The following is a 14,919-nucleotide window of genomic DNA, read 5'->3' on the forward strand; positions in this document are numbered from 1 at the left end:
GTCAAACTTTCTTTTTTCTTATATCTAAACAGCAATTTTCCTTGGTACAATTTGTGACTGGTACCTTTCAGCTTTTCACCGTGCATCTCCAAGAAGAGTCTTGTTCTGTCTCTTCTATGACCTCTCCTTATGTAGTTGAAGACAGTGATTAGAACTCCTTTTAGCCTTCTCTTCTCTGGGCTGAACAAATCCAGCTGCCTCAGACCCTCCTTGCATATCATGTGCTTTAGCCCCCTAAGTGTCTTCCACTGGACTTGCTCAGTTTGTCGGTGTCTTTACTGGTGATCCCATAACTGAGCACAGTACTCCAGATGTAACCCCACAAGTGACAATTAGAAGGAGATAATAACTTTTCGCAATGTCTTGGCAATGTTCTTCCTAGCACAACCCAGCATAGATTGTCCACCTTTGCTGAGAGGGCCCTCTGCTGATCCACGCTCAACTTTCTGCTCGTTGGGACCCCAGGTCCTTCTCCGTGAAACTGCTTTCTACACAGGCAGTGTCCTGCCACTGCTGCTGAATGGGAACTTCTGGCTCAGAGGCGGGATTTGGCTTCTGCCTTTGCTGAACTTCTTGAGGTTTCTGCCAGCTCATTTTTCCGACATTACTCTGGATGGCCACCCTGCATACTAATCATTCCACACCAATGTGGCATCCTCCACAAATTTACTGAGGGTGCCTTATGTCCCACTGCCCGGATTGTTAATAGAGATGCAAAACAGTGTTGCTGCAGCAGCATTGACTCCTAAAGAATGCTGCTAGTAGACAGACACCAGTCGCTTTGATCTGTTGACCTTTCAGTGTGCCAGTCCAGTTCAGTTACTGACTTTGTAAGTAACTTATTCAGTCCAATACCTCTCCAACTGAGCTAGAAGACTACAGCAGACCATGCTGAAAACGTTGCTGAAGTCAAGGTAAATGATAACCACTACTTTTCTTGTTCTCCACGAAGCCAGTCATCCCATCATAGTCAGATCATCTCATAATGGAGAGACATAATTTGGTATGATAAATCTGTCTTGCCTGTTCTCAGTCAACTCCTTCAACTTCATGGCTTCCAGGAGGATTTACAATAACCAGATTTTATACACTGAATGATTAAATTCCACTTTTTCTCACATTATGAGAAATACTTTTTTACTTCCTGTTCCATACCAAAATCTATTTCCTCTCTCACTTTCCTACACTCTCATCCCTCACTCTGTCTTTGGTATACCTGATACTGATAGACAGATCTCAGGTATGCTGTCTGACAAATTTTAATTTTAGTTAAAAAAAAGCAACAAAGAAACCAATGATGGAAAGAGCGAAAGTATGTCAGCTGTGATGCATCAGCCTGGGGATCCAAATGAAGATCAAAGTGCTGTCATTCACATGGACACAGTATATAAAGTGATCATTCTGCTTTCTTCAAGTGTACCAAATGGTTTCTGATCTGACAAGGATTTTGTGTTGTTATGGGGAGAGTTTACATTAAGTGTTCTTTTGTCTTTCTGTCTCAGGGTTTAAATACTAAACTAGTTTTGATCTAGATTTTGAGTGGGAGACCTGTTAGATCAGTGATTACAGTGGACAGTAATAGATTCCACCTCAGCACCTCGTGTGGGTAAAAGCAAAGGCTTCTTTCACGAAGAAATGAAAGTTTTAGCTTAACATTTTAAGTAACACTTTTCTGTAAGTAGCACAGCCCCCTTTTGATCAGTAGCTCATGCTCTTAAGAAAGTAAGTACACCACTTTCTCACCAAACTGTTTGCTTGCCTGCCATGTTAAGGATAGAAGCACAAGAACTTCCAGTGTAGATGAGAGATATATTTTAATAAGTATTATATCTACAACAGTTGGAGCAAGCTATTGTTAGAGGAAAAGCTCTAAAGGACACAGCAACAGGACAACCTCTTAGTCTTCTGTTCCCTCTGACTGCTATTCCTGTACAGGTATAACCACCATGATTCCATAATAAGATTCTTCCTATACCAGAAAGCTGTAGGGTTTTTTATTTTTTTTTTACCTGAAGAAATGTGGTTAGTGACACAGACTGTTCTGCAAAGACATTTTAAATATACAAGAGTTAACTTATTTCTACAAGGAAAGCAAGGCAGGCTGAAGCTGTATGAGGCAGTTGGTTATCAGCCCAGGTGTACCCACACAGGAGCTCGTGCTGGTGTATGAATGTAGTAGTGAGAAGATTGCTCCCTGACTGACCACAGAGCGCGAGTGTGAAAGTGGTGTGAATGAGCAAGCTTTCTGGCTGATGGAAGCCTGGAAAAAAACAGACAGGGCACCTCAGCTCACCAGAGCACACCTGTGAACTGTCTTTTCGCCTCCAAAGTCTCAAGTACTTACGTTATTGCTCAGACATCTGAAACAAATCATGTTATTCACCAGGCACTCCCAGCTGTCTGAGCAAGCAATCTGCAGGGCAGTTGTGAGAACCATCACAAAATTTTGGAACTGATAATTGAATCATTTTTATAGCTGAAAACCCATAACCCATAACCCTTTACCTTTGACAATGAAAAAATGGAAATTTATAGCAAAAAGTGTTTTTTGAATAAGCCCTGTTAAATAGTGCTTGTTTCCTCACAATATCAGGTGACTTTTATGTGTCAGTATATTGCAATCATTTTATTCATTATCTCCATACCCTGAAATAAGGAAAAAGCACATTGATTTTCTGTATGAGATTGTAAATTTTCACAGCAGGTGTACAATGCTGCTTTAAAGCTTCTGGTTTTCTGATTACTGAAGTGTGGTTATCTCAGGTTTTTGATAGATTTTCAGGAAAATTGAGTGCTAGTTTAATCTATCCCCAGTGAAGCCAATTGAAGACTTCCATAAAGCTCAATGAGGTTAAGATAGTGCTGAGACCTGACTTTTCAGAATCACTGAGCACCCGATTAACAGTGAACTCTGCTATAAGTGGAGCTGAATTGCTGCTGGACTCTCACTCTCTCTTTCTGTCCTCCTCCATTAATTAAAGAATAAATCTGTATTCTATTTCTAATTATTATTGTATTTAGACATTTCAGTTACAAGCCATAATTTGGGTGGAATCAATGTGGTATGAAACATCTATGTTATCTGCTAAAGGAAATTAAAAGCTTATAGTCTTTAAGAATGAGGAAGAAACATTTCATTTTCAAGTAGTAAAAAGGCTGCACACTCGAATGCAAATACTGCTTCTAATCAGGGCTTGATCTGATTCGTACCTTGGGCTTTTAGCAATTGAGGGTATGAGAAGGGTATTATTAGTTTTGGCCAACTTGTTAATAACATAATCTAATGTTTTAGGTTATGTTCTTATCACACAATTCAAACATACAAATACAGTAAAAACACAACATTTTTCATTAGATTGAACACATAAACATGACTTCAGATTAATTCTACCAAGAATGTATGAACACACTGCAGACTTTTGCTACTTCTCCCTGGGTGCTGCTTGCTCCTAGTAGTATTTATGTAGATTTGTATGTATATGTGCACATAAACATATTAACATTTATTTCTGTTTTTTTTCACTGACTCTTCTGGCAAGGTCTTCTCCTTGAAAAGTGTTTGATGTTTACTGTTGTGCTGACGCTTCAGCATGTACAAACTCTGTTTCAGCAAAGACCTGTCAAATTATGTTAATCATGACTGCAGAAACTATGGTTAGTGAAAAGACTCAAAAGTGACTGTTAGCTCAGAATGAGTTCTCGTGTCTGGATTACACATAGCGTTGTTTGGTGCTTCACCTCTATGCTATAAAAGTAAGACCCATCCATGCAGAACCTATGACACTCCAGTGGGACAATCTAACTGAAAGAAGGGGGGGAAAAAATCGCTATCCCAGGAATTAGTTTCTCCTCTGTTGTCTCTGAAGTGCACCTGAGGAATAGGTCTCATACCACTCCTTAAACTGGGTTGCAACCACCCACTCCTGCTCTGTTTATGCCAGATCACACTCTGAGGAGTCTGTTTGCCCAACTTACCTGCCTTGCAGGACTGGCTACACTCAGCATCAATCCTGTATTTCTTTTGGAATTTGGTCAGCAGTGGTGACTATAACGATTATGTATATAGAGACAGATATAAAACAAAGATTTCCTTCTATGCAGCAATAGAAACAAAACATACTAAATTTTAAAATGAGTAATAAAACCTCATATGTGTTTAACCTAAATACTTACCATTTCCTATTGGAAATCTTGAAATCCAGAATACCTTCAGACGTTAAGAAAGGATTAAAGAGGTTGCTAGTGAGTAGACTGAAGACCTAACCAATAACAGCCTAACAACTTCAGATGAACAAGCCTTTTTCATGTAGGCAGAATTACTGCTTTTTGCAGCTCTTGGGTGTGTTGGTCTAGTATGGGCAGAAAGAACTTCCTAAGCGAAAAGACGTTCAGCTCAGGGTCAATTTTTTATACCACCAGATGCTAATGGGAAAGCACCATGTTTTATCCAAAGTAGCTGAAGCATATAGGTGCTCATATGTTAAAAATCCTAACAACTAAATAGAAACAGGCAAACATAATTATCCTCCATATTGGCTAGAAATACAGTTTTCAGTTCTTCAGATTCAGTAAGTTCAGTATAATTGGTGAGTTACTTAAATGCATATCCTCTTTATAGGACTACCTGTTTTAAAATATTCTGCATCAGTGAACTATTTAATTATGATCTTTAAAAGAAACCCTCTGATAGGCCTCAATGGCATTATCACAGAGAGGTGTATATTGTTTTGGAAACATGTATCAATATAATGTAGAAAACTAGGAGTCAGAGTCCCTTTATTTGAGTATTTCAGGTTCTTAGTAAGTGCCTTTTAAGTATACGTTTTGTTTGCTTCACTTTATTGAAGAAAAAAGGATGTTGAGTTAGTTAAACAGTCAAAATGGCTGAACAATTCAGGATAAGCTACTTGAAAGAAAAAAACTTACTGTATGAAGAAGCAGTTCATTTGATGTATTGTCAGGGTAAAGAAAACCACTCCTTACCTTTCCTTGAAAATACTTATTTTCATTGCCCTTCTCCATACTTGGATGCAATGAGGGCTCTTAACCTGTGCTTCAAAGCTCCTTTGATTTAGCACTCTGGAGATTTGCAAATCCAAAATTAGCATGAGTTTAAGTCTCAGGAGAGTTATCACAGCTCTTCTACAACCACTGGACTGACATCAGTGTTAAATGACTTCAGGTCTTTGAAGCCTGCAACTGAGAAAGTGTTGGACAGATGACGTTTTCTTTGTTACTCTAGGATTTGTCTTTGTTTAATTTAATATAATAAATACAATTCACACATTTGCTGTTGCATATTTCCCTCATAAACGGATTTTTGGGGTTTTGAAATCTTTGTTAGAATACAAACTGCCTAGTGATTACCGGACTTAATATTTTTAAATTATCATCTTCGTAGAACATAGAATTTCATTTAAAATGTTAAAATAAGTCATATTTCATGAAAGTAAACTCTAAAACCTTGAAACTGAAAGCTTTAAGGCAAATTTACAAGTGGTAGGAAAAATTTAATTGGTGTATGAATAAGCGAAAACTCTCTTAGCATTTAGAAAATGTTTTGAGGTAGATACTTTCCTAAGAAATAGCCATGGTGTTTTCAGGTGTCGTAGAGACCAGACGCGTACTCCTGTGATATTATGGCACAATCTGCCATTTTATTTCCTTGAGATGCTCACTGCTGTCAATAAGCAGCAACTGCCTCAGCTTCCTTTTATCTGGAAGTACACTGTCTGAGTTCAGCCTAATTCTGGATACTTGAGCTTCGAGTTTAACCCTGTCAAGAGCAGTGTGATGGGAAAATGAAGACAACAGATAAAGCAAATACCCATACTCATGTCAACTTTGTAAGCATAAACGCCTGAGCATTACTGCAAAATAGCAAAATCATAAAATTGCAATAAGTCCCACCTCTCTGATCCTTACCCAATCTCACCTTTTCTACATCATGTATTTTGTCAGTACTTCAACTTGGGCAAAGTCTCTCCTGCCAACTTCACTCATGAGAATTAATTTTTTTTCCTCAGTGACTGAAGATGAATGAACCCTGTCACCAGGCCCGGTCCAAATGCTTTCCCTAGTACTGCTTTATAGTTGGATTGTTCATTAACTTACAAAAGCTCTGAGCTCAACATTTTTAAAAACTATGTTCTCACCTGTACTTCACTCCCACGTATTGCAAGTAGTAGAGGTTCTGTTCTCTTTTAAGGAGGTAGAGTCCCTGCAGAACTTTGTTGATAGTGTTAATTAAGGTATTGGTATTAGTCACTGAGGGTTATGCCTGTCTTAGGAAGAACGACTGCATTTCCTCATATTCCAACAGGAGACCAGTTATTTTTACCCAAATCTTTAAAAAATTAATATAGAATTTTTTAAATCTCAACAAATGTTCACAAAAATGTGGGAAAATGTTCTCTATTTTGTCAGGAAAATAGAAGCTCAGGGACTTTTTAGCTAAAAGAAATAAAAAGACCTGCAGCTTTTCACCAGCATTCCTGTAGAAAATGTAGATAAAACTAGAAAATGGTTCATTTCCCTTAAAAATTCTCTGATGCAATTATGCACATTTCACAAGCCATTTTGGATAGATAGATCCTGTTGACAACATTGGTAATTTATTGATCTCATTCAGTGTGAACATTCACGCATCATTAATGAGATGAATGTATGAGATGACAAGTGCTGAAACACATTTTCCAGTAGTCCAGAGAACTACTGCAACTGAAACTTAATCATAAACTTAATGCGTAAGAATTGAAGCAAACACCTTCCAGTTGAAGGTATGAGACATTCACACTTTTGAAGAATGGGGGACTCTATGCTTGAAATCCAACAGTTGTAAAATAGTTAAACCTTGAAATAAAACTGCAAAAATAAAAAATGTTTAAGTAAGCTTCTTTTTTTCTTTTTTTCTTTTTTTTAAATATCTGAACAGGGTTGTATCCTATGCTTGTTATCCATCATTTTGGAAAAATCACCTGGAGCCATCAGGTGAAAATCACTGTTATGTGTCAAGTGAATATGGAAAAAACTATACAAATGGGCCATGTCCCAATGCTTTAGAAAAATCAAATCGGTTATACCGGTGTGCCTCTCACTACAGGGTCTCCTCAAAAGTAAGTTCATGCTGTTCATCCATAATCTCACCAATTTTTCTCCTTTGAGACTTGAAAATTATCTGGCATGTAGAAATATGTTCACTTTACTTGAAGACTAAAGCTGTGAATTTTCCTTTATCTTGTTCTTATGTTTTCAGAAGAATTTGAATTCTTTATTGTTTCTCAGTTTTACATCACCTCTTTAAAGGTGCTGCTTTGTGGTCCTGCAGAAATTAGGGATAGAAAAGAAAGTATGCAGTCATAACTGTGCACTAGTGCTTCTTAAACATGTTTCTGAAAGTTTTGTTCATTTGGTAAACCAAATATTCTCTAGCAGAAATACAAGTACAATAGTACATTTATACCATATATATATATTTATACAATGATAAATTAGTATGAGTTTTAATTTTATTTAATAGAATGTATTGTCTGTCTTCCCTTACTCTCTCTGCTGCTGCTCTCACCTCCCCTCAGGAAACCAATATAATGAAGGAAATAATGGACAAAGGACCCGTACAAGGTATGGTAAATTTGGAAGTTGATAATATGCATAATGTGCAATGCCTTTTATCAAAATATTAGAAAACACAAATTGCATTCCACAGTGAACAAGCCAGACATATGCACTGTAGTTCATCTAGGGACATTTGGTGGGCAAGCAGTTTCCCTAAAGGCAGCTCTTCTGCATCAAGAGTCCAGAATGAGTAGAACGACCTTGAGCTGGATTTATTGAAAATTTGCACAAAATCTGTGTGCTGGAAATGTGCCTTTTTCCCATGACAAGTTCTTTGCTCATGGATGAAATAGCAATTTGAGGCTGTGTAGCGGGAGTTAAATGTTAGCAAAGCTCTTCTCTCTAGAGCTGGGATTGATTCTCCCACTGGCCGAGGCCAACCCACCAAGCCTGCTCTCCTCTCAAGGCAACGCTGCAGCTCACGGGCCCTCCAGCAAATCATTCAGTGCTGGATTACTCCCAGAATTTCCCCTTTCATAGTCCGAAGGCTCTCGTTAGTTGTAGAGGGATACTTGTGCATTTCAGCTGCCCTCTATATAATGAATTATGATAACCTCCACTTTATTATTGAAATGGTCTTGATTATAAGATCTAATTCATTCCAGTGCATCACAGAGTTGAAATTACTTCTTAAAGCTCTTTATGTGGGCAGTTACAATTTCAGACTTAACAAGATCAATACTATTAGTCTTTTTTCTTCTGCCTAAGTTTGTTTACTCAAGGAAAATATTCTTTCCCATGCTGCATTTGATCTAGAAGTGAATACGGTATTTTCCACAGGTTTTAAGAAAATGAAAAAATTGGGATCCTCAAGACAGAATTTCAAGCTGCTCTCTAATATTGCGTTCATAATCCATGTACACACAGTTTGCTCGATTAATCTCTCAGTACAAAATCTTCCACAGAAAATCACATATTCAGCCATTTGTTAGGTTTTAATCACTCAAAAAGTCATATAAGTTTTTGAAATGTCGATGCTTTTTCAGAGAAAGTGCCTGTATCAGCTTAAGGTAATATTGTATGTGGAAAATCAAGGTCTGAAGAACACTGTATAACTGAGACAGTATATCACTGAGTGATTGATATACTTTCCATTTTTCTTTTTGCTTTTTAAATTGTTTAGATTTTTTAGATTTTTAAATGAGGCACATTTATGATCCAATAATTTGTCACTGATTTGTTCTTCTATCTTCTTGTACTACAAATACAATCAGGGCATAATTCTAATTTTAAAACTATATAACGCTTTTTTTTTCCCAAACATCCTGCAAATGATCTTCAGCTCCTAAAAGAGACTTTTTTCATTATTAATTTACTTGCCATTCCTCAAGAATTTACAAAGTGCTTATGTTCAGTCTTTTCTAATATACTAAGTAATGTTTAATAGCTGGAAAACATTCAAGATCCTTTCAAGATCATGATGAAGAAAGTAATTCTGTTTGTGCATTTGGGCTTTTGTACATATTCAAAATTAAGAAAATAAAAATATTTTTAGCAATTGTGAAACAGTAGGCATAAGAATTTAATGAAAAACTTCCTGTCATATAGCTTTCAAGTCTGAATAACAATTTCTCTCAGACATGCGTCATTGTTTTATATAGTACAGGAGCTGAGCAATTAGCTCTTTCAGATGCAAACGATGAAACATTACTTTTTTAAAAAAAATTCATTTTCAAATAAACATAGAAAAGTTTCATTAATGCTTTGAAAACATTCAAATGGATTTTTTTTTTAATAGACTTTAGGAAGTACTCTGGTAGTTATAGCACTGATGTAGAAAAATAATACTTTCTGTCACATTAGTCAGTCTAAACCAAAAGAAAAGCAAACACACTGATGGCAATACATCAAAGCTTTGACCCTACAGCTATCATGATCTTGGAAAAAAAGGAGTATTTAATTTTCTGACACAAGAAACAGATCTGGAAAAAGAACTAGGCTACATCGGTGTACAGTACTAGACTTAATTCTTTTGTGGCAAAACTTTTTTTTTTACTCTTTTTTTTTTTTGTATCTTTGTGTGTCCTAGAGACACAAATTCTTATTTAAGAATTTTATGCAGAGGAGAGAATGGTGGAATGAATCTTCTAATCTGCTGCATTTATATGCATAGATCTGAGAGCTCAGCATGGCTGAAGTAGCTCATGTATGAGCTACAGTCAACCATAGGAAAAGTGCTACCTCTTCTGATTAATTACTAATTAATCCATTCATTTTAGAAAAAGCAAAGTCTCTTCTACGTGGGAGGGAACATAGTTGACTGGTGGCATGTGATCATCTCATCCTGTCCAAGTCATGGTCCATATCAGGATAAAGTAACTGAATAAATACAAATATCTCAGTTCTTAACTTCAAATTATCATCTCTCGTTTCACTCTATATTTCATGTAGCCACCCCAATTAACTCCAAACACTGTACTATTATTTTACTCCTGACTGCAGGGTATATATATAGATATATACATATACATAAGTATATATATTTACATATATAAAAAAATATATACATAAGTATATATATTTACATATATAGATATAAATATATACATACATATATACAAACGCACACTAAATGTAGACATAATAGGCAATCATAGATAAAATTCTCTCACATAGACTAAAGTTATTCAGGAAACACACTTCAAAATTTTCTATTTCATTTCAGTGGAAATAATACAGGTATGATGTTTCTTCACAGAATCAAGAATGTGTGTTTGATTAAGAGTTGTTCATAAAGAATAAATTGTTTTCTGAAACTGAACATATAGACCGTGATTTCAAAGAACAATGTGATTTAGAATGAGACTACCTTCTCCTACCTCAGCCCAATGATAAATGAGATCCTGTAACATCGAACCTTCCATGGGAGAAGGGAATTTTGCAGTCTTGGCACTCACCCATTTTTCTTTGCCTCCATTTGGCCAAGGCATCAAAACAAGATCCAGGGAAACCTCTACAGCAATTTTTTGAATGACTCATCCCCTTCACTTCTCCTCTGACACTCTCACCTGCACTAAGGCCGGTGTGAGTCTTCTTCCCCCTTTATGTTCACTTGTACCACTTTAAAGTTCTCCCTCCACAGCCTCCTCTGCATCTCAGAAACCTCAGCAGCTGATATTTTACACAGTGGTACAGGGACATGCCCAGGACTTGAGCTCCTGGCTCCATATGCTGGAGACCCTGGGGTAGAGAGCAGGGAAACCTTTGCAAAGAGCTCTAATGGGGTCCTGAACGTGCAGTAGAAACCCACTTGCTATTTTCCACTTGGACTGTTGCTGTCAATATATGTGAGCTCTGGTTCTGCAGGCAGTTTGGCAGAAGCTGCAATAGTATTCATTGAAAGCATTTAATTTTTTTTCTGATTTAATTGATATAGCTTTCCCTGAGACTTGCCACCTAGGTAACATCATGGCTGCTTATTCCCCATGTGTTGCTATCTGCATTGATTTTTTATGCAAGAAACCTCATTAGCAAAGTACGATTTTAGCCAGGATTCCTGGGCAAATAGCCTCATTTGGTAATGTTTTGAGCTATTCTCTTTCAGCCCCTAAAATTTGTGAATGTTTTTTCTTTTCAGCCAAGTATGATAGAGGTCAAGAGGTTATAAAGATAGTTAATTTCCTTCAAGTTTATGAAAACATTCAGGTAGAAAAAAAATATTTGAAAATATGCCAGACAGAAAAAACTGCAACATGAACTCACCTTGCTGGATACTGCAGATCTACACCAGGCATATATGTTATAAATGCTCCAACCACATTAAAAGTCAGGGAAACTTGTACTTTATGGGACTCCCAAGATGCAAGACTTTAGGAAACTAATTCTCATGTTCCAAGCTGTGTGGCAGTCTAAGACTGTTAAAATCATGAGCTAAAAATAAGTTGGAGTTAAGCTTGTATTTAATGCTTCTGATTCATTGGAATCTAAAGGTAATGTAGATCTGGAAAATATTTTCATTTCTCTGGATCTGGTGTCCCACCATATAGCAAAGAAAATGGTACTAAGATGGCAGAACAAATGTGGAAAAGAAACACAAAACATTTTATTTAAAAAACAAGTGAATGATGTTCTCAGGAAAACAGGAAGAGACATAAAATAAAAATCGTAGTCTTCATTCTCTTGCACAAAATCTCCAGTTCATCAGCCCTTTGGCCTTACATTTTCATGGACACAAAGTTTTTTTCCCCAATCTTAGCTGAAAGTCAGAATGAACATATGCACAGAAAATCTAGTTTTCCATAAGGAGGTTGTGGTGTACTTAATGAATTCTATCTGAGTTTCAGAAAAAGGCATACGTATCACTCCACCATATCTCACAGGATATATCTTGTCTTTTAAATACTTTTCTTTAAAATGCAGATGCCTGTCAGAACTGAGGATTTTACCCATTAACTTTAAGATTTATTTTATCAAATTGGATTTTACTGGAATTAAGAAAAATTATGTAAGCCTACATGAGACAATATTTCTTCTTACTGTTTAAAAGAAGTCCATGACAGGGAGTTTCCATGACAGGGAAACCAAATTAACCTGAAAAGAAACTTTTGAGAGAATTCTGTTGGAATATTTCCCTTGGTTCACTCATAGCAGGGAACTTCTGAGCAATTAGTGAATTTAGTGTAATTGCAAAGTACGCTTATGCACACACACAGTCCAACACACAACAAAAATCTCACTGGTAAAACGCAAAGAGCAAACAAAAATAGAAGCAATATTTGCTGACTGTCCTGATTTTCACTATTGTTTTTTAGCTATAATGAAAGTGTATGAAGACTTTTTCCTTTACAAAGAAGGAATCTACAGACATTCCCAGAAAGCAGGATCTAGATGGAAAACTCATTCAGTCAAACTCCTGGGGTGAGTAAAACATGTTCTTTTACCGTTTTCCTCTGCCAGTCACGAACGTAGTAAAACATTAATGACCGGTTTGGAACACAAAGATTTCACTGTCAGAGGTGCAACACTGTTAACCCCCAACATAAGATTGTTGGTGTTTCATTTTCGTGTGTCTGAGAGCACTGGAAAGAGGTATAGACCCATGGTCTTTTAATCTACTCTAACATTTGCTCTAAAACTTTGAAAATAGTGGTTTATAGAATAAAATGTTTTGCCAAGTGTTTACAAATATTCCATGTACACATCGAGTACACGATTTCATCCAAACATGCCACCAAGCAGAATGCAAAAGGAAACATTAAAAATTGTCAGTGGTGTTGTGGTGTAACCCCAGCCAGCAACTAGGATCACACAGATGCACACTCACTTCCCGCTCCAAGTGGGATGGAGGACAGAATTGGAAAAACAAACAAACAAAAAAACCCCAAAGTCAAAACAAAACCTCACAGGTTGAGAGAAAAACAATTTAATAGGATGGCAAAGGAAGAGAAAATAATAATAGAATATACAAAACAAGTGGTGTATAATGCAATTGTTCACCACCTGCGTCACCGATAACCCATTTGTTTCCAAGCAGCCCTATTTGCCCCCTGGCCAACTGCAGTTTATATACTGAGCATGACATATGGTAAGGAAGAGCCTTGGGTCAGCTGTCCTGGCTTTGCTCCCTTCGAGCTTCTCGTGAGCCTGGCAGAGCATGGGAAGCTGAAAAGTCCTTGACTGCCTGTCAACAACCAAAACTTCATTGTATTTTCAACATTATTCTCATACTAAATCCAAAACACAGCTACTAGAAAGAAAATTAACACTATGCCAGCCAAAACCAGGACAAATGGTCTCCTAGGTAACAAGGACAGCTCATGGGCATAGCAGTCTGGGCTCTCTGCACCCCAAACAGAAATCAGCTGCTGGGATGCTACAGATTTTATTTGGGAAGCACAAGAAATACACACCCAGGACTGAAACTGCTGCAGAAGAACGTACATAATACACTAATGGATTTCCCCTCAAATGTAGAACAGTGCCACTATATTAAGATGACAAGTATCTTACCATGCATACACTCACATTACAGAACATGCCAAGGGGCTTTATTCTTTGACATGGAAGGACTATGCAGGGATGAATTTATTAAATCACTGAGGGAATAGTTATACAGAGAAATGACTGGAGAGTCTCAAGCAAATGCTTTATGGGTCACCAAGAATACCAATAAATGATTCAGGTCTGTGCTAGGAAGATTGCTGAGAGTATCTTCAACATGTAGTTCAAGAAAATAAAGTCATGAAATAAAGTGCGTTTTGTGTTTGTGATCTTAGAGAAGATATCCTTGTAAAGGACATGGAAATGCCTATGGTTGTGGATACCATTGGCTAAGAATTACAAGAGTATGCCGGATAGTGGCAGAGCAGTGAAGAGAAGCAGGAGGTTTATGCAAGATCATCCTTGACCCTATACTGTTGGAAAAATACTGACTCAGACTAGCAGAATAAAAGCTCCTGAAGTAGCTCATTAGTGAATGTTGTGAAGCAATGAAAGAAAGAAATGTTACATGGAAAAATGGAGGACTGAATTAGGAAAAGATCTTTATGCAGGACAGCTGGTGTGTATGGGTTTATGTCTATGTGCTTAAAATATATCCAATGGGCCACGAGAAACCATTAAAATTAGACAGGGAAATCTGCAATGCGATTTGAATACCCCAGTTCAGGGATGAGCTGCTGTAAGGCTGTGAGTGCAGGTAAATGGACGGGCTATGAAACATGCTTGGTGCAAGCATCAGGTGGTGACAGCTGTTCCCCAGATGTGCTGCCTCTGATACATGCTGAATAACGTACAGAGGTGAGTGATTAAGCCAGAATGGCACAGGGGGACAAAGTGGTGGCTGAGGAGGGAGAGAGGAGGGTTATTAATGTGCTGAAGTGGATGCTGATTTAAATGGGAACTGATAGACTGTGCAAGGAATAGAAAGCAGCCCATAGGCAAGGGGCTACTCATGAGCAAAAAACTGGGTGCCTTGACTGAGACCAGCAGTCCCCTGCAGAGGATTGTGTTGAACGGTCAGTGTAAAACACTGAGTATGAGAAAAGCCAAGTGGTCTGATATACTGGAGAAGGACATGAGAAGTGAAGGGAAAATAAAAACAATAATAATAATTAAAAAAAGAAAACTGAAGATGATGATATTGAAGAAACTTCAGCCTGGTTCAGAGTTTAGGAGTGGGAAACACATTTGCTTACTGACTTTCATCGAACACTGCTGAAGTATCCAATGGATCCAAGAGTATAAAGAATTACCCATGCATTTATGTCTAATGTATGTGTTCTGACCTCCAAGGTTATGCTATACAAAAATATTTAGAGTTGTTTAACTGTAAAAAAAAATTAAAGTGTGACAAGTTGAAGGCTA

At 37.3% G+C, this 14,919-nt stretch overlaps 1 protein-coding gene across 1 annotated transcript in view; it reads left to right on the top strand.

Annotated features, from left to right (window-relative positions):
- Nucleotides 1-14,919, top strand: part of TINAG (tubulointerstitial nephritis antigen) — a 46,703-nt gene that overhangs the window by 17,544 nt on the left and 14,240 nt on the right. Inside the window, exons 7-9 of the mRNA XM_065632618.1 lie at nucleotides 6,935-7,115; nucleotides 7,575-7,620; nucleotides 12,366-12,471. Of these exons, the coding sequence (XP_065488690.1) occupies nucleotides 6,935-7,115; nucleotides 7,575-7,620; nucleotides 12,366-12,471 (333 nt within the window). The remainder of the gene's footprint in view (nucleotides 1-6,934; nucleotides 7,116-7,574; nucleotides 7,621-12,365; nucleotides 12,472-14,919) is intronic.

This window comes from Caloenas nicobarica, chromosome 3 (assembly GCF_036013445.1).
Source record: "Caloenas nicobarica isolate bCalNic1 chromosome 3, bCalNic1.hap1, whole genome shotgun sequence".
Taxonomy (NCBI): Eukaryota; Metazoa; Chordata; class Aves; order Columbiformes; family Columbidae; genus Caloenas; species Caloenas nicobarica.